The sequence below is a fragment of the Rhinoraja longicauda genome, chromosome 2 (genome assembly GCF_053455715.1).
Source record: "Rhinoraja longicauda isolate Sanriku21f chromosome 2, sRhiLon1.1, whole genome shotgun sequence".
NCBI lineage: Eukaryota > Metazoa > Chordata > Chondrichthyes > Rajiformes > Arhynchobatidae > Rhinoraja > Rhinoraja longicauda.
Window position 1 is genome coordinate 17208748 of NC_135954.1, and position 26700 is coordinate 17235447.

At 46.7% G+C, this 26700-nt stretch overlaps 1 protein-coding gene across 1 annotated transcript in view; it reads left to right on the forward strand.

The window, feature by feature from the left end:
- Positions 1 to 4687: 4687 nt before the first annotated feature.
- Positions 4688 to 26700, forward strand: part of capn7 (calpain 7) — a 69412-nt gene continuing 47399 nt past the window's right edge. The window contains exons 1-4 of the mRNA XM_078415440.1: positions 4688 to 4815; positions 14656 to 14764; positions 16463 to 16626; positions 16760 to 16827. Coding sequence (XP_078271566.1) covers positions 4714 to 4815; positions 14656 to 14764; positions 16463 to 16626; positions 16760 to 16827 — 443 coding nt within the window. The 5' untranslated portion in view covers positions 4688 to 4713. The remainder of the gene's footprint in view (positions 4816 to 14655; positions 14765 to 16462; positions 16627 to 16759; positions 16828 to 26700) is intronic.

Below are 26700 nucleotides of genomic sequence, written 5' to 3' on the forward strand. Positions count from 1 at the left end.
GCTGCTTATGCAGTTGTGGAAGATGGGGCAGCCCTTGAATGTGCTTCTTTTAGTACATCTCATTCTGCCCAGCAAGCCGAATTATTTGCTCTCACGCGGGCCTGCCACCTTTGCGCTGGCCAACGTGCCAATGTTTACACCGACTCACGATATGCTTTTGGGGTTACACATGATTTCGGTGCCCTGTGGCAGCACAGGGGCTTTTTAACTGCAGCAGGCACTCCTATTAAAAATGCCCTGTTTATCCAAAATCTATTAGCGGCTTTAACACTCCCGAAAACCTTGGCTGTCATTAAATGTAATTCGCATACATCTGCCAAGGATCCTATTTCTTTCGGGAATGCATTGGCTGACACATTGGCATGCACAGAGGCCCTGACCCCTACCATTTTAGTTCCTTTAGGTGAACAACAGCAGTTTTCTGCAACTATCGCTATGCCCAGTGTTTCGGAACTCTGCCAACTTCAGGGGGATGCCCCCGAGGCTGAGAGACACCAGTGGAGCCAGGATGGGTGTTTCCCTCACGAATCTGACTCGCTTTGGGTTACTGCATCTGGCAAAGTTTGTGTCCCTAACGCGCTTTTACCTGTTTTGTTGCATTATGTGCACTCTCTTACCCATGCTGGTAAGAGGGGAATGTTGGATGTAATAAATGCTACGTGGTATCACCCCAAAATAAATAAAGGGGTGACGAAAATTACTTCTGAATGTGTGATTTGTGCAAAGAACAACCCCAGCCGTACTGTGCCGACGGAGCCACGAACCACGCCACTATCCTGGCGACCGTTTGAATGTTTACAAATTGATTTTATTGAATTGCCACGTGTACATAGTTATAAGTATTGTTTAGTTATTGTTGATGTGTTTAGCCGATGGATTGAAGTGGTGCCAACGACTAATAATACAGCTACCACCACGGCAGCTGTTTTATTAAGGGAGATAGTACCACGGTTTGGATTACCATGTACATTAAGCTCGGACAATGGACCCCATTTCACAGCTAAAGTTAATGAGGAAATGTCCAAACAGTTGAATATTCGCCAGCAGTTCCACTGCGTATACCATCCACAGGCTGCAGGTATAGTGGAACGTGCAAATGGCACACTAAAAAATAAATTGGCCAAACTCCAAGAGGAGACTAAATTAAATTGGGTCCAAGTCCTGCCGATGGCATTATTCTCTATGCGTATAACCCCCCACTCTACTACAGGTTTAACCCCAGCTGAGGTATTATACGGGAAACCACTCCAAACCCCTTGGGGGGCAGAGGAAAAGGGGTGCATCAACCTCCATGAACTGCACGCCCTGGATGAGCGTTTAATTCAATACATGAAATTATTAACTCAATCTTTATCAACCTTGCATTCTCAGGTTCGAGACGCTCAGAAACCAGGGGACGATTGGCCACCGCATGATTTACAGCCTGGAGACTATGTATGGATCCGTAACTGGAATCGTGAGAAACTAGGAAAAAGGTGGAACGGACCAGTCCAGGTGTTACTAACTACCCCGACGGCTGTGAAGGTGGAAGGAAATCCTCGCTGGATACACTGCTCAGACTGCAAGAGAAATTTGTCCCAGGGAGGAAACCACAGAACAACATGAGGCTGACATGGGGATTGTGTATTATATTAACCCTTGGTAGTCGGGTAGAAGGTCGAACCTCGGGTCTCCGACGAACTAATCATTTTCTTTCTTTATGTCAGACATATGCTTCACAGGCGGAAAGGTCTGCCTGTTGGGTATGTGCTCAGGTTCCAACACATGGTAGAACCATGATGCCTCTTTACCCGGTTTTCTGGGTCGGGTCTCCGTTCCTGCTGCGGCCTACCATCGGCCCAACTAATGGAGCTGGCGGCCTCCAGGGCTCTGGTTCGCAGAGCCCGCCGATCGGACTCACCATCGGCGGAGCCAGCCGTCTTCGGAGGCTGCGGGAGCGGCTGCAACTCACCTTAGGCTCGGGCCGCGTGGATGCCGACATCGGGAGCTCCGGCAGCGGCAGCGTGTTCGCCCGCCCCGGATCGCGGGGCTTGGGTCGCGGACATATCACCGTCCGGCGCGGCCTAAGATAGGCCGCGGGATTTTTCTCTGCTGGGCGGGGGCTTCAATGTCGGGAGCCATGACCGCCCCGACGTGCAGCAACAGCGGCAGCGTGTTCGCCCGCCCCGGATCGGACTTATCATCAGCGGAGCCGGCCGTCTTCGGAGGCTGCGGGAGCGGCTGCGACTCGCCTTAGGCTTGGGCCGCTGCGGACCGTCCGGCGCGGCCTGCAACCACAACAACCTGACCGCGGGAGAGGACGGCAGGAGAAGGGAAAAGACATTGTGGCCTTCCATCACAGTGAGGAGAGGACTGGAGGAGACTCACTGTGATGGATGTTTCTTTGATGGATGTTTCTTTTTTTGTGTGTTTTTGGGGTTGTGTAATTTTAATGCCTATTTTAATGGTTTTGTTGTTGGACTGTGGATGACGGAATTTCGTCCAATTTGGATGACAAATAAAGCTATCTTGAATCTTGAATCTTGAATCTTAACCATCCTTTGATGGTTAAGGGGAACATTTGGCCATATGGACTGCTCTTTGGTCCTGGGAATACCGGGGACATGTAGGTCACACAGGACACGGAGGACATGGGGGTCCTAAAGGGGACATAAACATTTATAGGACATTGTAAAACTTGCCATATAAGGTAGCAACGGAAATGTACTGGCACATGTATTAAGGGTATAAAATGTGTGTAATTGTGAGCATTCGGGGAGAGAGACTACACTAGCTTCCTAAGCGTTTCTGAACGCTTCGGTTTCTAGACTCTCTCCCACCTGGGTGAGTAGAATAAAGAGGTTAAACGGTTTATTCACAAAATGCTGGAGTAACTCAGCAGGTCAGGCAGCATCTCGGGAGAGAAGGAATGGGTGACGTTTCGGGTCGAGACCCTTCTTCAGACTGAAGAAGTCTGAAGAAGGGTCTCGACCCGAAACGTCACCCATTCCTTCTCTCCCGAGATGCTGCCTGACCTGCTGAGTTACTCCAGCATTTTGTGAATAAATCGATTTGTACCAGCATCTGCAGTTATTTTCTTATAATAAAAGAGGTTAAACGGATTCGGTTGTCTGACTATTCTGTTCATAGGGCATGTATTACAACACTCACCGCCTAGATTTTCATTGTACCTGTACCTCATGTACTTGTGCACATGACAATAAACTTGACAACCTGATTTACTGCTCAGTTTTCTGCCATAAGACTTTAAAACCACAGCACGCCGAGCCCACTCGTCTGGCTTCCCGCTACTCTTTGCTATCTTATACATCTTTTCTTTTAGTTTTATTCCATCTTTAACTTCCCTTGTCAGCCACGGTTACCTCTTACTCCCCTTAGAATCTTTCTTCCTCTTTGGAATGAAATGATCCTGTATCTTCTGGATTATGCCCAGAAATTCCTGCTGTTCCACCGTCATTCCTGCTAGGATCCATTTCCAGTCAACCTTGGCCAGCTCCTCTCTCATGCATTCATAGTCCCATTAGTTCAACTGCAACACTGACATTCCTGGTTTAACCTGCTCCCTCTCAAATTGCGGATTAAAGCTAATCATATTATGGTCACTACTTCCAAGAGGTTCCTTTACCTTGAGTTCCCTCAGTGAGAGAGGATGTTGCTGAACTCTCGTCGGAGAGAGGAGAACTTCTTGAAAGTAGACATACCTTGAGGAGATTTTGCAGTGGAACGGACAAAATGTGCAGGAAAGAAGTGCAGATGCTGGTTTAAATCAAAGGCAGACAAAATGCTGGAGTAACTCAGCGGGACGTACGTGTTGCATGTGTGATAAGTGTATGCAGGAAGCTTGCTTGTCTTCCAGAACGCTTGAGTGACTCCGTGCCTTACGCCCTTTGACCTTATGACCTACCGTGCAAGGGCTCCATACAACATTTGGCAATGGTGGTTGTGCCATGCAATCAGTTTATGCACATTTACTGACATCCAAAGCATCTAACCAAGGATAGACACAAAATGCTGTAGTAACTCAGTGGGACAGGCAGCATCTTTTGGGGAAAAAAGGAAAGGGTGATGTTTAGATAGAGTTCTGGGGGCTAGCAGAATCAAGTTAGATAGAGCTCTAGGGGCTAGCGGAATTGTTAGATAGAGTGAGCTAGAGTTCTCGGGGCTAGCGGAATCAAGTTAGATAGAGCGAATTAGATAGAGTTCTCGGGGCTAACGGAATCTAGTTAGATAGAGCTCTGCGGGCTAGTGGAATCAAATTAGATAGTGAGTTAGATAGAGCTGACATGGGGCTAGCGGAATCAAGTTAGATAGAGTGAGTTAGATAGAGCTCTAGGGACTAGCGGAATCAAATTAGACAGAGTGAGTTAGATAGAGCTGACTAGGGGCTAGCGGAATCAAGTTAGATAGAGCTCTTGGAGCTAGCGGAATCAAGGGACATTGGGGAGAAGGCAGGCCCAGGTTACAATGTAGATGGTCAGCCATGATAACAATGAATGGGGGGTGTTGGCTGGAAGGGCCAATTGGCCTCCTCCTGCATCTGTTTTCTATGTTTCTAAATGAATGGCACATGTGCAAAGTTGTCCACTGGAGATTGGTCCCACCGGAAGCGGAATTGGATGGTGCAGGCCGGATGCGGAAGTGTTGCGGCTGTCAGTGGAGAGAGGGGGGGGGCGTCCACTGACGTCGCGTCGCGTCTCTGGGTTCCTCTGCACCATGGACGCAAGCGCCTTGGAGCAGGACGCCGTCAAGTTCGCCCAGATGGCGGTGAGGAACGACCAGAACGGCCGCTTCACCGAGGCCGTCTTCTACTACAAGGTGAAGCTGGGGTCCACCCACCCTGACCTCCTCTTGCTGTGGGTGTAGTGGGGGGTGGGGGCATTGGGCCCCTACACCACCAGCGCCGCACTCACTGTCAGGCACCGTGTCTTTTCCCACCTCGGCTCGGGGATGTCTCCGAGCAGTCTCTTGCCGCTGGCCGGTTTGCTGCTACCTGCTGCAGTGGCAGTGCACAGGCAGCAGCAACAGTGCTGCAGCTTGAATTGATGATGTATAATGTTAGTGCAGCACCGTCCTGACCAAAGCTCAACCATTTATTTCCCTCTGCACAAAAATCGCCTTCATCTCCACCTGGGCGTTCTCAGCCTTCATTATTTATTATTTAAGAGTAAATTGGATAGGTATATGGATGGGAGGGGATTGGAGGGTTATGGTCTGAGAGCAGGTAGATGAGACTAGGGCAGAGAAAGTGGTCGGCGTGGACTGGTAGGGCCGAACGGGCCTGTTTCCGTGCTGTAATTGTTATATGGTTTTATTTCGCATTTTCAGTTTCTGCATCCTTTGGTTTATTTCCTGGCCTTTACGGCTCCGTCAGGTTAAAGACAGGATTGACAGTCAGCCTTTGATCTGCGACGCAGTTCCGTCGAAGGAGGTGTGTGATGTAAATCTTCAGAATCGATAAATAACTATACGTCTATTTTGGACATGGTAAATGCCAACATACTTTACTGTTGGCTGAATTCCTCCATCTGCTGAAAGATCTGCTAGTGGGTTAGTTTTCAATTGATTATTAACATTCAAAGATCTTATTTGCCTCTGCCACACCTCACGTTTTTGAATATATGTAACAATAGAATTACTGATTGCACCTGTCAGCTTCTATCTTGAAAAAGAAATGAGCAGTGAAATGAGCACCACCAATGTAGATGATATCAATGATATTTCTATTCCCACATTTTGACTGAAGCAGCCTTTGATCCTCTGTTCAATGGTCCCTCTCAGAAAGATTGTTCAGTTCCATTTTTAAGCATTTTCAGTTCATAGAGGCATTGATGCCAATTGTCCTATGATGCTTTGCAGTAGTGTTATTGAATTGAATAAATTTTATTAGCCAAGTATGTATACATACAAGGAATTTGCCTTGGTGCTTTGCTTGCAAGGATAACAACATGATATACAGTAGACAATTCAAAACAAAACATAATTTAAACATGTGAAGAATAAAATAATATATCAGAGCAAAAGGTGGCTACAGACATTTGGCTGTTGAGTAGAGCTACTGCTCGTGGAAAAAATATTTTTTATGTCTGGCTGTGGCAGCTTTGACAGTGTGGTGTCGCCTCCCAGAGGGAAGTACTTCAAAGAGTTTGTGACCAGGGTGAGAGGGGTCAGAGATGATCTTCCCCGCTCGCTTCCTGCCCCTTGCAGTGTACATCTTGTCAATGGGGGGAAGGTTGCAGCCAACAACCTTCTTGGCTGATTGAACAATGCGCTGCAGCCTCCAGATGTCATGCTTCGTAGCTGAGCCAAACCAGACCATGATGGAGAAGGTGAGGACAGACGCCATGATGGCAGCATAAAACTGGACCATCATTGCCTGTGGCAGATTGTGTTTTCTCAGCTGCTGCAGGAAGTTCATCCTCTGTTAGGCCTTTTTGGCTGTGGAGTCGATGGTGGCCTCCCTTTTAAGGTCACTGCAGATGATGGTTCCAAGGAACTTAAATGACTTTACAGATTTGACTGTGATGTTGTTGATTGTGAGTGGGGGGGAGGGGAGGGCAAGTGCTCCTGAAGTCTACAATCAATTCCACTGTCTTAAGAGCATTGAGCTCCAGATTGTTGCGATGGCACCAGGACGCCAACTGTGTCACTTCCTGTCTGTAGGCAGATTCCTCCCCATCCTGGATCAGTCTAATCAGGGTTGTGTTATCTGCAAACTTTAGAAACCTGACAGAGGAGTCTGTGGAAGTGCAGTCGTCGGTGTAGAGAGAGTAAAGGAGAGGGGAGAGTACGCAGCCTTGCGGTGCTCCTATGCTGAGGGTCAGCGGGTCTGAGATGTGCTTTCCTAGCCTCACATGCTGCTTCCTGTCTGACAGGAAGTTGGTGATCCACTGACAGAGAGGTTCAGGCACAGTCAACTGGGAGAGTTTGGAGTGTAGTAGCTCTGGCACAATGGTGTTGAATGCAGAGCTAAAATCCGCAAACAAAATCCTTGCAAAGGTCCCCTGGCGGTCTCGGTGCTGGAGGATGAAGTGCAGGCCCATGTTGACTGCATCATCCACTGATCCCCAAATAAATATTTAACAATAACCTACTTTAAAATATTAGGGTGGATAGCAAAGAAGTTTTAGCAAAGATGGAATTTAAATGTTCTAAAGAATGTTAAGAATGAGAGAAGTTGAATTATGTATTCTAGAGCCTAAGGCAATGCAGATAAAAGTTCATCTGCCCCAATCAAATTAAAATTTTGATTCTCTGGTACTGTCTTTGAAGTTTGCATGCTCTCCCTGTGACCTGAAAGGGTTTCCTCCCATGTCCCAAAAAGTGTGAGGTGGTAAATTAACTGACCGCTGTAAATTGTCCACAGTGAACACATTTGTAGAAGAATTTTGAGGGGGGGGGGGGAGGGAAGAGAATTGCCGGGAATGTGGAAAGGGGAGGCACAGTGTTGCAGCGGTAGAGTTGCTGCTTTACAGCGCCAGAGACCCAGGTTTGATCCTGACTATGTGCTGTCTGTACGGAATTTGTACGTTCCCCCTGTGATCGCGTGGGTTTTCTCCGGGTGCTCTGGTTTTCTCCCACATTCCAAAGACGTGCAGGTTTGTAGGTTAGTTGGATTCTGTAAATTGTCCGTTATATGTAAGATAGAACTAGTGTATAGCTGATTCCTGGTTTGTGTGGACTCAGTGAGCCAAAGGGTCTGTTTCCACGCTGCATCTCTAAACTAAATGAAGTAAAATGGATAGATACTAGCAGCTGGAGTAACACAGCGGGTCAGGCTGAAGAAGTGTCCCGACCCGAAACGTCACCTATTCATGTTCTCCAGAGATGTTGCCTGACACACTGAGTTACTCCAGCATTCTGAGTCTATCTTTGGTATAAACCAGTATCTGCAGTTCTTTTTTATTGCATTAAAGAGTAAAATGGGTTAGTCTGGAACTAAGTTAAAATTTGTGCTGGATGGTTGGTACTGACTTAGGCCTGAAAAAGATCTTGTACCTATCTATGACCCAATGAGGTAGAAGTGAGAACGCCAAGAGATTTGAAACCTAGGTTTGCTCTTTTTTAATTAAATCTTGGAGTACAGAAAGGCAATGGTACACATCATGAAACTTTGGGATGATAGGCTTTGTAAATAGAGCCATAGATTAAAAAAGCAAAGAATTTATAAAACAGACACAAACAACTGCAGATGATGGAATCTTGCATTGAACACAAAGCACAAGAGTAACTCAGCGGAGCAGTTTGCATCTCTGGAGGACTTAGATAAGTGTTGTTTTGAGTTGGGACCCTTTAGACTTGTTCTACCATATTGGGTTTTGCTTTTTGTCACTCTTATTCATGAAGCATATAAAGCCTGGGTGCAGAAAATATTTACTAGTATGGTTGCCAGGATTACATAATATATGAAAGATTGGATAAGGTTTGGGATTGTTCAGTTTAAGACGAGAGCATTTGAAAATAAATGTTTCGGTGATAGAGTAATACAGCACAGAAATAGGCCTATTGGCTCTTCCATGTCAACCGTGTAAGCTTGTCTTCATTTGGCCCATACCCAACTAAATCTTTCCTGTCCGCGTACCTGTTCATGTGCCTTTTAAATGCTGATGTTTTACCTGCCACAACTACTTCACCTTTCCACTCTCGCCTTAAACCTAAGCCTTCTAGTTATTGATTCCTTTGCCCATGGTAAAAGACTGAATTCACCTTATCAATTCCCCTTGTGATTTTATATACCTCTGTAAGATCACCCGTCAGCCTAAAGAATAAAGTCCTAGCCTGTCCAATGTCTCTTTCTGGATCAGGCCCTTGGATCCTGACTACTCGTGCAGATGGATCTTGGGATCCAAGTCCATAACTCTCTGAAAGTGGCAACGCAAGTAGATGATGTTAATGAAGACGTATGGGATACTTGTCTTCATTGGGTGGGGCATTTAGGATAAGTGTCACAAAGTCCTGACACTTTATTGGACTTTGGTTAGACTGTATTTGGGCCATCGTGTGCAAATCAAATCACCCCATTACAGGAAGGAGACGGAGGCTTTGGAGAGGGCGTAGAAGAGATTTGCCAGGATGATGCTTGGATTGGGGGGGATTATCTATAAGGACGGACTTTGTATTGTTTTCTCTTGAACACCAGAGGTTAAGAGGAGACTTGGTAGAATTATATAAAATTATGAGTTCATAGATAGGGTAGAAAGGCAGAACCTTTTTCCCAGGGTGGAAATGGCAAAACCGGGGACATAGCTTTTAAGGTGATGGGGCCAAAGTTTAATGGAGATATGTGGGACATTTGTTTTTTCATACAGAAGGTGGTGTATGCCTGAAATGCACTGCCAGAAGTGGTAGTGGAGGCAGGTATGACAGTGGCATTTCAGAAGATTTTGGATGGGTACATGGACATGCAAGGAATAGAGGGATTAGGATCATCTGGAGGCAGATGAGATTAGTTTATCTTGGCATCATGTTTATGTTTATTATTGTCACGTGCACTGAGGTTCAGTGAGAAGTTTTGTTTTTCATGCTATCCAAACAGATCAAATTTACCACAAAATTACCACAATCAAGTCAAACTCAAGTCCAGTAGATAGACGAAGATACAGAGTGCATAATATAGTTCTCAGCATTGCAGTGCATTGTGGTGGGTCAGTTCCATAGACAAAGTCTAATGTCCACAGTGAGGAAGAGGTGAATCGGACAATACCCTAGCTTATGAAAGGTCCTTTCAGAAGCCAGATAGAGGCGAAGAAGCTGTCCCCGAGTCTGGTGGTGTGTGCTTTCAAGCTCCTGTATCTTTTGCAGATGGGAATGACGGGTGGAACAGGTCTTTGATTATGAGAATAGACACAAAATGCCGGAGTAACTCAGGGGGACAGGCAGCATCTCTGGATAGAAGGAATTTAGAAAGTCTTTGACTATGTTGGCTGCTTTTCTGAAGCAGCTTGCAGTGTGGATGAAGTCAATGGTGGGAAGTCTGGTCAGTATGATGGACTGGGCTACATCTACCACTGTGCAATGTCTTGCGGTCTTGGGCAGAGCTGTTCCCAAACCAAGCTAAGATGCAACCCAACAAACTGCTTTCTTTGGCACATCAGTAGAGGTTTGACAATAGACAATAGGTGCAGGAGGAGGCCATTTGGCCCTTCAGCACCACCATTCAATGTGATCATGGCTGATCATTCTCAATCAGTACCCCGTTCCTGCCTTCTCCCCATACCCCCTCACTCCGCTATCCTTAAGAGCTCTATCCAGCTCTCTCTTGAATACATTCAGCGAATTGGCCTTCTGAGGCAGAGAATTCCACAGATTCACAACTCTCTGACTGAAAAAGTTTTTCCTCATCTCAGTTCTAAATGGCCTACACCTTATTCTTAAACTGTGGCCCCTTGTTCTGGACTCCCCCAACATTGGGAACATGTTTCCTGCCTCTAATGTGTCCAACCCCTTAATAATCTTAAATGTTTCGATAAGATCTCCTCTCATCCTTCTAAATTCCAGTGTATACAAGCCTAGTCGCTCCAGTCTTTCTACATATGATAGTCCCGCCATTCCGGGAATTAACCTAGTAAACCTATGCTGCACGCCCTCAATAGCAAGAATATCCTTCCTCAAATTTGGAGACCAAAACTGCTCACAGTACTCCAGGTGCGGTCTCACTAGGGCCCTGTACAACTGCAGAAGGACCTCTTTGCTCCAATACTCAACTCCTCTTGTTATGAAGGCCAACATTCCATTGGCTTTCTTCACTGCCTGCTGTACCTGCATGCTTCCTTTCAGTGACTGATGCACTGGGACACCCAGATCTCGTTGTACGTCCCCTGTTCCTAACTTGACACCATTCAGATAATACTCTACCTTCCTATTCTTACCACCAAAGTGGATAACCTCACACTTATCCACATTAAACTGCATCTGCCATGCATCCGCCCTCTCACACAACCTGTCCAGCTCATCCTGCAACCTCATAGCATCTCCCTCACAGTTCACACTACCACCCAGCTTTGTATCATCTGCAAATTTGCTAATGGAACTTTTAATCCCTTCATCCAAGTCATTAATGTATATTGTAAATAGCTGCATTTGTATGAGACATTGGAGACATGTCAAATTTCCTCAGTCTCCTGAAGAAGTGGAGGTATGTGCCTTCTGGGATATTGCATCAATGAATATGTTCCATGACAGATCATCGGTAATATTAATGCAAAGGAATTTGAAGCTCTCAACCATTTTCACTCTATTCAATGTCAAAGGTGGGGGGGAGGGGTGCTAATTTCGAAATCCAGGAGTTTGGAGATGAGTTTGGATGGGATTATAGTATGGAAGGTGGAGCTATAGTTGATAAATAGGAGTCTAATATCGGAGTGCATGCTGTCTAGGTGTTCCAGAGATGAGTTTAGGACCAGGGAGATGATGTCTGATGAAAACTGCAGTGGTTCAAGACTGGCTGGGAGGCTGGAATTAATATGTGCCAACACCAGTCTCTCAAAACAGTTCATGATGTTGGGGGAGTGGGAAAGAACTGCAGATGCTGGTTTAAATCGAAGGTAGACACAAAATGCTGGAGTAACTCAGCGGGACAGGCAGCATCTCTAGAGAGATGGAATGGGTGACGTTTCGGGTCGAGGTAGGCACACTACCTTACTTTTCTTTGGCACCTGACAGCACGGACATTGTGGCTCAAAGGCTTGTTCCTGAGCTACACTGCTCTATATATATCGTCTCTGCATTTTTTGCAGCTTAATTGCATCTTTCCATTAGTAGAGTGACCGAAACTGAACACGATACTCCAAGTGTGGACTCTACAGCATCTTGTACAATTTTAACGTAGTATCCCAACTTCTAGATTCTGTTCCCTGACTGTTAAAGGCTAGTGTGCCAAAACCCGCCTTCACCACCCTATCTGCAATGCCATTTTCAGGGAACTATGTACTTGTACTCCTTGATCAAAAAAAGTGCAGGAGTAGGCCATTCGGCCCTTCGAGCCAGCACCGCCATTCAATATGATCATGGCTGATCATCCAGAATCAGTACCCTATTCCTGCTTTCTCTCCATATCCCTTGATTCCGTTAGCATCCAGTGAATTGGCCTCCACTGCTATCTGTGGCAGAGAATTTCGCAGATTCACAACTCTCTGGGTGACAGTTTTTCCTCATCTCTGTCCTAAATGGCCTACCCCTTATTCTTAACTGTGACCCCTGGTTCTGGACTCCCCCAACATGGGGAACATTTTTTCCTGCATCTAGCCTGTCCAATCCCATAAGAAATTTATATGCTTCTATAAAATCCCCTCTCATCCTTCTAAATTCCAGTGAATATAAATAAGCCCAGTTGATCCTTCTGCACTATAGACAATAGGTGCAGGAGGAGGCCATACGGCCCTTCGAGCCAGCACCGCCATTCAATGTGATCATGGCTGATCATTCTCAATCAGTACCCCGTTCCTGCCTTCTCCCCATACCCCCTGACTCCGCTATCCTACAAACTGTCCAAAGTTTTACCATCTACTGTGATGGTCCACTCCTGTTTTGACTTCCCAAAATGCACCACATCACGTTTCTCTGCATTAAACTCTATTTCTGAGCCCACTTGCACAGATGATCAAGATCACACTGTAATTCTTGATAATCATATTCAGTGTCTGCAATACCACTTAGTTTTGTGTTGTCTGTAATCTTGCTATTCATGCCTTGAACATTTTCATCCAAATGACAAACAGCAATGGGTGCAGCACCGATCCCTGAGGCACTCCACTAGTCCGAGAAACAATTGTCCACCACTGCCCTCTGCTTCATGTCATAAAGCCAATTCTGTATTTGTTAGCTAGCTCTCCTTGGATCACATGCGATCTAACCATCCAGAGCAGCCTGCCATGCAGATCATTATCAAAGGCTTTGCTGCGGTTCATATACACTACGACGAAGGCCCTGCCCTCATCAACAGTTTTGGTTACTTCTTCCAAAAACTCGTATCAAAGTCATGAGATGTGATCTCCTGCGCACCAAACCATGCTGATTATCCCTAATCAACCCTAGTCTTTCCAAATCAATGTCTGCCTGCATGCTCTGTATCCTCTCCGGTAACTTGCCTACCACAGATGTTGGGCTCATTGGTCTACAGTTCCCAGGTTTTCTTTCAGCCCTTCTTAAATAGAGGCACATATTAGTTACCCTCAGCCTTTCGGCACCTCGCCAAGTCTAATGATAATTTGTACATCTCAGCAATTATTTTTCTAACTTTCCACAGAAACCTTGGATACATCTGATCAGGCCGGGAGATGTATCTGACTTCTAATGTCTTAGGACCGGCACCCATTGATTGTAATACATGCCACCCTCTACACTCTCCCAAGTTCCCTTATCTTCATGTTTCTCCACAGTACAGACAGAAGAGAAATATTTATTCAGGACAGATGGTAGCGTATGACCATTGATAACCTCTACACATAGATTTCGTTTAGATTATTATTGCACATGTTCCGAGATACAGAGAAAAGCTTTTTTGTGCATGCTATCCAGTCAGCAAAAACACTATACATGGTTACAATCAGCCGTCCATAGTGTACAGATACAGGATGATGGGAATAACATTTCGTGCAAGATAAAGCCCATAGATGATATTCAGAATGATATGTTTTAGACAAATATTCTACTTGGTTTAGTTTATTGTCACGTGCACCGAGGTACAGTGAAAAGCTTTTGTTGCATGCTATCCAGTCAGCGGAAAGATAATACATGATTACAATTAAGCCATTTACAATGTATAAATACATGATGTACAGGTGTAGTTGTCAAGATTTAAAGGACAAAGATTTAAGGTGACTGGGGGGAAATAGCCAAAGATGATAGAATTGTAATAAAAATAAAATGTAATAAAAGGGAATTCCAAATGCTGTTTGAAACCAGAGAGAAGATGGGTCCTGACCCAAAATGTCACCTATCCATTTTCTCCAGAGAAGCTGTCTGACCCACTGAGCTATTCCAGCATTTCGTCTATGTTTGTGATAGAATTATATTTGTACACTGAATAATTAACATATGGGATGTGTGTTTGATGGGGTGTTGAAGGCACATTTTATTGTGATTATTAAAAGGGAATTGGATTAATACAGGAAAGCTAAGCCTGCCGACTGTCCGAGGCCCTCGCATCGGGATGATCGAAACTTCGGCGTCGAGGCGGATCGAAACTCTCCGCGGCATGGAGCTCCCGAGTCGACCTCTTCTTACCAGAGACCGCGGGTTTCATGACGTTAAAGTCCACAGGCCCTCACGGTTGGAGCTCTCAACAGTCGATCCTCGGCAAACGATCGCAACTCCACGATGTTAAAGTCGGCGCCGTGCCCGCGGCTTGAAGCGCCAGGCCGGGAAAGGCCGCCAACTCCTCGATGTTAGGCCGGCCTTGTAGAGAAGATTAGAACCCTTCACCTTGGGTCTAGCCCTCATCCGGCATCACTGAAAACAGACTATTTGGTTCCTACCTCATTGTTGATGATAGAGTGTTGCCATGCAGAATTTGTCTACTACATTTCTACGCATTTCAACCATTCTTCATTGCAAAGCATTTGAGGCAACCTGAGGTTGTGCAAGGCACTACAAACGTAACAGCCATTTCCGTCCCTTTGAAAATTTGTCCACCACTAAAACTGGTTATTTATTTTTTAGGAAGCTGCTCAAGCATTGATATGTGCTACAGTCGCAGGATCAAAGTTAGATGCTATACAGGAGAAAATAAGTGAATACCTGGACCGAGTACAGGCTCTTTACTCTGCAGGTTTGTGTGGTTTATGTTGGCAGTAGCTATAATTGTCAACCATCTGGTCAACCAATTGTTGACCAGATGTCAACTTATTTACATCGGCGAAACCAAGCGCAGGTTTGGCGATCGCTTCTCTCAACACCTGCGCTCGGTCTGCGTTGGCCAAACTGGTCTCCCGGTGGCCGAGCTCTTCAACTCCCCTTCCCATTCCCAGTCTGACCTTTCTGTCATGGGCCTCCTCCAGTGCCATAGTGAGGCCCACGGGAAATTGGAGGAACAGCACCTCATATTTCGCCTGGGCAGCTTGCAGCCCAGTGGTATGAACATCGACTTCTCCAACTTTAGATAGTTCCTCTGTCCCTCTCTTCCCCTCCCTCTTTCCCAGATCTCCCTCTATCTTCCTGTCTCCACCTATATCCTTCCTTTGTCCCGCCCCCCCCTGACATCAGTCTGAAGAAGGGTCTCGACCCGAAACGTCACCCATTCCTTCTCTCCTGAGATGCTGCCTGACCTGCTGAGTTACTCCAGCATTTTGTGAATAAATACCTTAGATTTGTACCAGCATCTGCAGTTATTGTCTTATAATTGTAGAGGTCACCAAAATAAATCATCTGAAGAAATGTAGAAACAAGGAACTGCAGATTCTGCCTTACCAAAGAAAATGACACAAAGTGCTGGAGTAACTTAATGTTTTTGGAAAGGATGGATAGGCAACGTTTCGGATCGGCACCCTTCTTCAGAATATAGGGTTTTGGGGGGTGGGAGAAAGCTGGAAAGCCACCTGTTGGAGTTGTTAGGGTTGCAGTAGACTTCAATCAATGGTCTGTCCCCTGTGATGGAGACAGAGAGATCAAGAAAGGGGAGAGGGGTCAGAGATAGTCCAAGTGAATTTGAGTGCAGGGTTGAAGTTAGTGGTAACGTTAATGTAATCAGCCTATGGAATTCCACGGTTATCTGGACTACACTTCCCCTCGCCCTGCCTCTTGCAAAGATGCACCTTCCCATCCTCACTATTTCCTGCCTTCTGCAGGGACCGCTCCCTTTTTCCAGGTGAGACTGGTTCACGAGCACCTTGTCTACCCTCGCCTATTGCATCCTGACGTGGTCTCCTGTACATTGGCGAGATCAAGCATAGACTTAGTGATTGTTTCACCGAACACTTGCACTTGCACCAAACACTTGCACGACCCAACGGCATGAATATTGAATTCTCCAATTTTAGTCAACTACAAAACCCTCCCCCTCTCTCTTCTTCCCTATATACCACCTTCTTCCCCTCCCTTTCCACTTACATTCTTTCCTCTAGCTTCATAATCAGCAGCTCTTCGATCCTTTTGCCTCATACCTTCTGTCTTTTCATTTCTGGAGATTGTCCAACCATCTGCCTGTCAAAAACCCTCCATTAACGTATCATCCTATTACTTGCCCGACTTTGTCCTGCCCCATACCCCTTCAGCTTCTTCTGCCTGCCTGGCCTTCCGCCCCCCACCTACAATCAGTCTGAGGAAGGGTTAAATGTCTGAGGACCTTAAATGTCTCCTGTCAATGTTCACCAGAGATACTGCCTGACATGCAGCGTTATTTGAGCACTTGTTTTTTAAAGTCAGGTGCATATTTCTAATCTACATTTATTTCTTATTTTTTTAATGTACAGATTTTAAAAGTTGGAAATAACTCAGTTCTAACAGGTAATTAATTGATGTGTATGTTCAGTTCAAACACAGAGCAGCAAAGGAGTCCCACTGAAGACAAAGCAGCAGATGGATCTGGAACGTGCTAACTTCCTGGTCACACAAGCGTTTGAAGAAGACGAGAAGGACAATGCTGATGAGGCTGTAGAACTGTACACTGAAGCTGTTGAATTATGTTTGCAAACGGTGAGTAAACCATCGAATCATAAAATAAATTAGTATGGAATGAATTCCAGCCTATAAACATGTTTGTGATTGACCAGATTAATGGATTCAATAAATGTGCAGAAACGAGATTAAGCACTATTTTTCACCCTAGGCAAATGAAACTTCTGATCAAACACTGCAGGCTAATTTAAAACAGTTAGCACGACAAGCACTTAACAGGTGAGTCACTTACTGCCACCTGGCACAGCCATATTTGAAATTTTGTTTGCAGAGGTTTTTTTACCCAGAGGGTGTTGAGTGCCTTGAACGTGCTGCTGGGGGTGGCAGTTGAAGCAGATACATTAGTGGCAATGAAAGAACTTGGATAGGCATATGGATATGGAGGGATATGGGTTATGTGTTGGTAGATAAGTGATGATCTTGGCATCATATTCAGCACAGACATTGTGGGCCAAAAGGCCTGTTCTTGTGTTGGGGAAAAAAAACTGCATGTGCTGGTTTAAATCGAAGGTAGACACAAAATGCTGGAGTAACTCAATGGGTCAGGCAGCATCTCGGGAGAGAAGGAATGGGTGACGTTTTGGGTCGAGACCCGAAAAGTCACCCATTCCAACCCTCCCAAGATGCTGCCTGACCCGCTGAGTTGGCCTGTTCTTGTGCTGTAGTGTTCTATGTTATGACATCTCTTTTCCTGAAAGAATGTGTGAGAAACTTTGCGAAAATTGCACAAAGTCTCGAGTGAGATATAGCTGAAGATCTGCTCCAATGCTGTCACATAGTTAAAGATAAACTACAGTTTCTATCCCAATTGCATCTGAGTGAGGTGTTATTTGATTCTGAATTGGCTGTATTCTGGAACAGAAAACAAGCTGCTGGAGAAACTCCGCCAATTCGAAAGCCTCTAGAGGAATTTGATTCCTACGCAGATGAGTCACCTGTGGCGGCGCCTAACGGCTGTGGCTCGCTGGCAGTCTGTTTGTCCTTTGTCCTTTTTTTGTTTGTGTGTTGGTGTTGGGGTGTTTTGTTCTTGGTTGTGTATGTGTGGGGGGGGGGGGGGTTGGGGAAATCTTTCTTTTTTTAGGTCTCTTCCTCGGGGCGAGGCTTGGCCGCGGGGCTTTCCATCGCCCGATGCGGCTCGGCCACGGGACTGAACAGTGCCCGGTGCGGCTCGGCCGCGGGACTGAACAGTGCCCGGTGCGGCGCGGCCGCAGGACTGAACAGTGCCTGGTGCGGCTCGGCCGCAGGGCCTTCCATCACCCGGTGCAGCGCGGCCGCGGGACTGAACAGTGCCCAGTGCGGTTCGGCCGCGGGGCCTTCCATCGCCCGGTGCGACGCGGCCACGGGACTGAACAGCGCCCGGTGCGGTTCGGCCGCGGGGCCTTCCATCGCTGAGGGCTGCAATTATGGAGTAAATTGGAGAATCAAATCAGGGATCAGGTTGTACAAAGTTGCCGATCAAATGACTTATGACGCAAGTTGTTGGAGAAAGGTGGCACGCTAGCATTTGGAGAAACACTGAAAATTGCCTGTTCATTTGAAGCTGTGGAAACCCAGTTTCAGACCAAAAGATTGGAGAGAGGAAGCCAAGTTATCAAGATGATATTTACTTGCACTCGTAAAGGACATAGACATGGTACGGGTCAGTCCAAAGCTGAAGATGACTGTGTTTTAGATGTGGGAATCTTGGGGCATCTTGCCAAGGATTCATGCTTCCCTGCCAGGGGTCAAATTTGCAGAATGTGTGGGGGAAAAAAGACCATTTTGCAAAGAAGATGTGGAAGTAGACATTATAGGAGACTCGGGAAGTGATAGCAATGTTATTGTTAGAGACTGTAGGGGATCAGACTCGAGACTATCAAATCGAGGAGCCAAGAATGCACGAGTCTGAGGAGGAGACTATGTGAAACCAGAATCAAGATGATGAACTGGTGGAACAGCACACGACACATCAGAAGCCAGTATCAGCACAGAAAGGCAGTGGTCAGACCAAAACGTCAGAGAAGACCACCCAAACGATATGAGGACTATGAGATGTATTGACATGTGAAAATGATGTGTTATCAATAAAACGAACGCTATTTCATAAATAGTGTTGGAATGTTCAGTTTACTGTATGATGATGTGGATATCCTATTGGTTTGATAAGGGAGGGATGTCATGGTAACTAACGCCATATTTAAATGTATCACGTGTTACTATGAGTCAGAAAGGTCAGAGGACATATGTTATTGAGGGCGTGCAGCGTAGGTTCACTAGGTTGATTCCCGGAATTGCGGGACTGTCGTATGTTGAAAGGCTGGAGCAATTAGGCTTGTATACACTGGAATTTAGAAGGATGAGGGGGGATCTTATTGAAACATATAAGATAATTAGGGGATTGGACACATTAGAGGCAGGAAACATGTTCCCAATGTTGGGGGAGTCCAGAACAAGGGGCCACTGTTTAAGAATAAGGGGTAGGCCATTTAGAACGGAGATGAGGAAGTACTTTTTCAGTTAGAGAGTGGTGAAGGTGTGGAATTCTCTGCCTCAGAAGGCAGTAGAGGCCAGTTCGTTGGATGCTTTCAAAAGAGAGCTGGATAGAGCTCTTAAGGATAGCGGAGTGAGGGGGTATGGGGAGAAGGCAGGAACGGGGTACTGATTGAGAGTGATCAGCCATGATCGCATTGAATGGCGGTGCTGGCTCGAAGGGCTGAATGGCCTACTCCTGCACCTATTGTCTATTATTTATTGTTACCAGGATGTAAAGGAATGGCGGACGAATAAACCAAAGCGTTTATGTTCAGTATCCTTGAAGTGTGTTTATTACATTTGGATCTTGGCGAGGATCTGACACTGACCAGGACTGGGATCGGATGCGAGGAGAGATGGCGGCGAGCGGCCCTGGTGAGCCTCCTGGCGAGCCACGGCTTGCTGTCGCGGCAATGAGAACAAGCAAGGAAAAGTTGCAGCCAAGCTCAGCCACAGCTTGCACTGGAGATGAGACCGAGGGCCGATCATCGGATCGGCGGCGTGAAGCAGGGCTGGGCCTTGATGGAGGACGGGGTCACTGGAGGCCCTGCAGCCTGGGACTCGGCCCGATGAGCCAAACACAGGCTCGGTGAGGGTAGGCCACCGAGCCCGGCCCCTGCTCACCCAGAATCAGAGATGGGTGGAAGGTGATGGTGGCAAACGCTGGCCAAAGGTCCCTGTGAGATGAACTCGGGGGTCTTGCCCTCCGCGCCCTCTAGGTCGGCTGAGGGAGGTGCCCTTCCTCCCCGGAGAACGAAGGTTAAAGAGGGCCAGGCATGAAGAGGGATGACGGTTCATGGGACAACCAAAATGGAAGAGGAGACAGCTACAACGGGCCATTGTGGCCAACTGCAGCTGGAACTGTCAGATGGCACCTCTTGCATATGGACCCGTTGGGCTGCTCTGTGCAATAGTCTACCAGCTGAAGCGATTATGCTTATGTACGGAGATAGTCTTGCGGATCTGTAAGAAAAAAATATATTTCACTGTATCTGGCATGTGCTGGTTTAAATCGAAGGTAGACACAAAATGCTGGAGTAACTCAATGGGTCAGGCAGCATCTCGGGAGAGAAGGAATGGGTGACGTTTCGGGTTGAGACCCATCAAAAGTCACCCATTCCTTCCCTCCCAAGATGCTGCCTGACCCGCTGAGTTGGCCTGTTCTTGTGCTGTAGTGTTCTATGTTATTTATGACAGCTCTTTTCCTGAAAGAATGTGTGAGAAACTTTGCGAAAATTGCACAAAGCGTCAAGTGAGATATAGCTGAAGATCTGCTCCAATGCTGTCACATAGTTAAAGATAAACTACAGTTTCTATCCCAATTGCATCTGAGTGAGGTGTTATTTGATTCTGAATCGGCTGTATTCTGGAAAAGAAAACAAGCTGCTGGAGAAACTCCGCCAATTCGAAAGCCTCTAGAGGAATTTGACTCCTACGCAGATGAGTCACGTGGCGACGCCTAACGGCTGTGGCTCGCTGGCAGTCTGTTTGTCCTTTGTTCTTTTTTTGTTTGTGTGTTGGTGTTGGGGTGTTTTGTTTTTGGTTGTGTATGTGTGGGGGGGGGGGTGTATGTGGGGGGGGGGGGTTGGGGAAATCTTTCTTTTTTTAGGTCTCTTCCTCGGGGCGAGGCTTGGCCGCGGGGCTTTCCATCGCCCGATGCGGCTCGGCCACGGGACTGAACAGTGCCCGGTGCGGCTCGGCCATGGGACTGAACAGTGCCCGGTGCGGTGCGGCCGCGGGACCGAACAGTGCCCGGTGCGGCTCAGCCGCAGGGCCTTCCATCGCCCAGTGCGGCGCGGCCGCGGGACTGAACAGTGCCAGGTGCGGCTCGGCCGCGGGGCCTTCCATCGCCCGGTGCGGCTCGGTCGCAGGGCCTTCCATCGCCCGGTGCAGCGCGGCCGCGGGACTGAACGGTGCCCGGTGCGGTTCGGCCGCGGGACCTTCCATCGCCCGGTGCGGCGCGGCCACGGGACTGAACAGCGCCCGGTGCGGCCGCAGGGCCTTCCATCGCCCGGTGCGGTACGGCCACGGGACTGAACAGCGCCCGGCGCGGCTCGGCTGATGGACTTTCCAGCGCGGCACGACCGCGGGACTTTCCATCGCCCGGTGCGGCTCGGCCACGTGCACTTTCCATCTCCTTGCGGGGGCTGTGCGGGTCGGTCGCCTCGGTAGGGGTCGAGTTGTCTGTACGTGGGAGGGGCATGGGGGAAGAGAGAAGGGAAGTTTTGTTGCCTCCATCACAGTGAGGGGGTGTTTGGAGTCACTGTGATGGATGTTTGTGTTGGGGTTGTGTCTTGTGTTTTTTGTACTGCTGGCTAAGTAATCTCGTTCGGAACGAATGACAAATAAAGCTATTTTGGATTTTGGAGATAGCTAGGTCTGCTTGTTGAAGGATAACGCAGTTCACATAACGAAGAGCATTTTTATTGTACAGTGCTGGAGTTTCCGTTTGGAAGACTTTCAAAACACTTCCAGAGGCGGGAGGAAAAGCAGATCATGCAATGGTCATTGCTGCTTTGAAGAAGCATTATATGGTGCAAATAAATGCTGCATTTCAACGACATGTATTCCAGCAATCGACACAGAGAGGGGCATTGCTCGGTTTGTCACAAGATTGCGTCAAATTTCTGAGGGCTGCAATTATGGAGTAAATTGGAGAATCAAATCAGGGATCAGGTTGTACAAAGTTGCCAATCAAATGACTTAAGATGCAAGTTGTTGGAGAAAGGTGGCACGCTAGCATTTGGAGAAACACTGAAAATTGCCTGTTAATTTGAAGCTGTGGAAACCCAGTTTCAGACCAAGAGATTGGAGAGAGGAAGCCAAGTTAACAAGATGATATTTACTTGCACCCGTAAAGGACATAGACATAGTACGGGTCAGTCCAAAGCTGAAGATGACTGAGTGTTTTAGATGTGGGAATTTGGGGCATCTTGCCAAGGATTCATGCTTCCCTGCCAGGGGTCAAATTTGCAGAATGTGTGGGGGAAAAAAGACCATTTTGCAAAGAAGATGTGGAAGTAGACATTATAGGAGACTCGGGAAGTGATAGCAATGTTATTGTTAGAGATTGTAGGGGATCAGACTCGAGACTATCAAATCGAGGAGCCAAGAATGCACGAGTCTGAGGAGGACACTATGTGAAACCAGAATCAAGATGATGAACTGGTGGAACAGGACACGACACATCAGAAGCCAGTATCAGCACAGACAGGCAGTGGTCAGACCAAAACGTCAGAGAAGACCACCCAAACGATATGAGGACTATGAGATGTATTGACATGTGAAAATGATGTATTATCAATAAAACGAACGCTATTTCATAAATAGTGTTGGAATGTTCAGTTTACAGTATGATGATGTGGATATCCTATTGGTTTGATAAGGGAGGGATGTCATTGGTAACTAACGCCATATTTAAATGTATCACGTGTTACTATGAGTCAGAAAGGTCAGAGGACATGTGTTACCAGGATGTAAAGGAATGGCGGACGAATAAACCAAAGCGTTTATGTTCAGTATCCTTGAAGTGTGTTTATTACATTTGGATCTTGGCGAGGATCTGACATTGACCAGGACTGGGATTGGATGCGAGGAGAGATGGCGGCGAGCGGCCCTGGTGAGCCTCCTGTCGAGCCACGGCTTGCAGCCGAGGCAATGAGAACAAGCAAGGAGAAATTGCAGCCAAGCTCAGCCACTGCTTGCACTGGAGATGAGGATGACAGACCGAGGGCCGATCATCGGATCGGCGGCGGGAAGCAGGGCTGGGCCTCGATGGAGGACAGGGTCACTGGAGGCCCTGCAGCCTGGGACTCGGCCCGATGAGCCAAACACAGGCTTGGTGAGGGTAGGCCACCGAGCCCGGCCCCTGCTCACCCAGAATCAGAGATGGGTGGAAGGTGATGGTGGCAAACGCTGGCCAAAGGTCCCTGTGAGATGAACTCGGGGGTCTTGCCCTCCGCGCTCTTTAGGTCGGCTGAGGGAGGTGCCCTTCCTCCCCGGAGAATGAAGGTTAAAGAGGGCCAGTCATGAAGAGGGATGACGGTTCATGGGACGACCAAAATGGAGGAGGAGACAGCTACAACGGGCCATTGTGGCCAACTGCAGCTGGAACTGTAAGATGGCACCTCTTGCATATGGACCCGTTGGGCTGCTCTGTGCAATACTCTACCAGCTGAAGCGATTATGCTTATGTACGGGGATAGTCTTGCAGATCTGTATCTGGTACACGTGACAATAAAGAAACCAGTATATAAAAGTGAGGTGGCAAATATAAAGGGGTGAGGGGGTGGAATGAGGCAATGATTGGTGGATCCATGCGAGGATGGGTCGATTTGCAGATGGAATCGGAGGGGGGAGGTGGAGATAGCAACAGAAGCCAAAACATAATCAGTGGAAACAAGGAAGGGTTACAGATGATGGAATCTGATAAAACAGGAAGGTGATAAGTAGAAACAGATAAGTGATGGATGCTGGGGATGTGACTGCAAGTGGATTATGTGTGTGTGATAGGCAGGTGGAAGCAGATTCGGGAGGGGAATAAACCTGGGTAATGGGACTGTGATGGGGTGGAAAGAAGGGGCTGTGCGGTAGGACCTTGATCAGAAGGAGAAAAAAAGGGACATGTAGATTGAAACGTCAGCCAAGAATGCAAACTCCCCCCCTCTACTTCCTCGGGAGAAATTTGGTATATCTCCCATTTTACAAACTTCTACAAACGTACTGACAGGTTGCTTAACAATTTGGTTTGGGAACATTTCCAAGATTGTAAGAAATTTACAGAGTTGTGGATGTAGTCCAGCACATTATACAGACCAGACTCCCCATCATTGACTCCATCTGCACCTGGCGCTGCCTCGGGAAAGTAGCCAACATTATCAGACCTTTCTCTCCACCCTCATTCCTCCTTCCTCTCGTTAATGAAGAATATAGGTCACCTATCTTTCCCTTTCTGAATGATCTGATGTCATTAATTGAGTGTGTCAGGGCTGTGAAGGGAATTGAGTGATATTAGATGATATGAAGCTGTGGATTTGCATATACCTAAAGAAGTGTGACCTAGACATATTGAATTTCTGAACAATCTGCGCAAAAGATGCAAACAAACCATTTATAAACATGTCTTTAAATGAACAGACCCCATGATTGAGCCAAGCACTGAATGAAGCATCTGTCGAAGGTGGCAGAAATGCGTGGTTCCTTACAATAGGAACGAGTATTGAGAATTTACAGATATCAAAGGATTGCATTGCTTCCATATTTTTAAAGAATTAATAACAACTGGGTTAGAAGTGAATTTGGTAATAGGCTCTGGATATGGCAGACCAGAACATAATAAGGCAAATAATGAGGTGTTCTTACAAGAGTCTCTCTCTCTCTCTCGAATTAGCCAGTCAGGTACAGTGGTTGATTGGATAGCACACAATTAAAAGCTTTTCACTGTACCTTGGTACCCGTAACAATAATAAACGTAAACCTAAGGGGTGCAAATTACTTGAAATTGAATGTTCATGCCATTGGGTTGTAGACTATCCAGGCAGAATATGAGATGCTGTTCCTTGTGTTTGTGTTTGGCCTCGCCTTCACAGTGGAAGAGGCTACGTAGGTTGGTCGTTGTGGTAATGGCAAGGGGAGTTAAAATGACTTGCAATCAGGATCTCAACATGGCCATTGCAGACTGAGCTCAGGTGCTCAACAAAGCTATTGCCCAATCTGTGCTAGGTCTCGCCAGTGGAGAGAAGGCCATATTGAGAACTCCAAGTAGAATAGACAAGGTTGGAGCTGGAGAATTAATCTCTGCCAACTAGAAGGGCTATTTCGGTCCCTGGCTGGCAGTGAGGGAGAAGATGCAGGGATTTTGTTTTAGGTAAAACTGCTAGTGTCAATAGTACTTAAAGGATATTGACCTGTAACAACAGCTCTATTATGTGATACCTGCCGTGTCCCTCCAGCATATTTTGTTTTTTATTAACAATGGTACCTTATTTTGCTTTCATATAGACAAAACGTGAAAGTTTGACCTCCTGAGCTCATTCATCATCTCCCTTTTTCCATCCCTCTTATTTCCTCACTCAGGAAAAGATCTTTAGTTCTTTATAGAACATGGAACAGAGAAAATATAGCCCAGGAAAAGGCCCTTAGGCCCAAAATGTCTGTACCAACGATCATGCCAAGCTATACAAATTTCATCTACCTGGAGCTGATCCACACCCCTCCATCCCCTATGTTTCCACAAGCCTATCTAGAAGTCTCGTAAATGCACTGTCATATGTGCCTCCACACCACCAGTGACATCATGTTCCAGGCACCCATCACCGTTATATATTAAAAGAAAATAACTTGCGAGCACATCTCTTTTAAACTTTGCCCCCTTTACCTTAAAGCCATGCCTTCCAGTCTTTGGCATTTCCACCCTGGGGAAAAAGGTTCCAACTCCCCTATCCACGCCTCGCATAAATTTATACACTTCTGTCAGGTCTCCTCAGCCTCTGTCGCTTGAGAGCAAACAATCCGAGTTTGTCCAACCACTCCTTGTAGCTAATACCCATTAATCGAGACAGCATTCAGCTAAACATCTTTTACAACTCTCCAAAATCTACACGTCTTTCTTGTAATGGGGAGACCAGAACTGTATCATTACACCAAATGCGGCCTAACCAAAGTCCTATAAAACTGCATCATGACATCCTGACTTTTATACTCAATGCCCTGACTAATAAAGGCAAGCATATCATACAATAGACAATAGGTGCAGGAGGAGGCCATTCAGCCCTTCGAGCCAGCACCACCATTCAATGTGATCATGGCAGATCATTCTCAATCAGTACTCCGTTCCGGCCTTCTCCCCATACCCCCTGACTCCGCTATCCTTAAGAGCTCTATCTAGCTCTCTCTTGAATGCATTCAGAGAATTGGCCTCCACTGCCTTCTGAGGCAGAGAATTCCACAGATTCACAACTCTCTAACCTAGTAAACCTACGCTGCACGCCCTCAATAGCAAGAATATCCTTCCTCAAATTTGGAGACCAAAACTGTACACCGAGCCTTGCAGTACCCCACTAGTCACGGCCTGCCGTTCTGAAAGGGACCCATTTATCCACACTCTTTGCTTTCTGTCTGTCAACCAATTTTCTATCCATGTCAGTACCCTACCCCCAATACCATGTGCTCTAATTTTGCCCACTAATCTCCTAGGTGGGACCTTGTCGAAGGCTTTCTGAAAGTCGAGGTACACCACATCCACCGGCTCTCCCCTGTCAATTTTCCTAATTACATCCTCAAAAAATTCCAGATGATTAGTCAAGCATGATTTCCCCTTCGTAAATCCATTCTGACTACAATTTCGTCTTTTATAATTGACTCCAGCATCTTCCAGACTTCCAGACAGATGTCAGACTAACTGGTCTATAATTTCCTGTTTTCTCTCTTCCCCCCTTTCTTAAAAAGTGGGATAACATTAGCTACCCTCCAATCCACATGAACTGATCCTTAATCTATAGAACATTGGAAAATGATCACCAATGCGTCCACGATTTCTAGAGCCACCTCCTTAAGTACCCTGGGATGCAGACCATCAGGCCC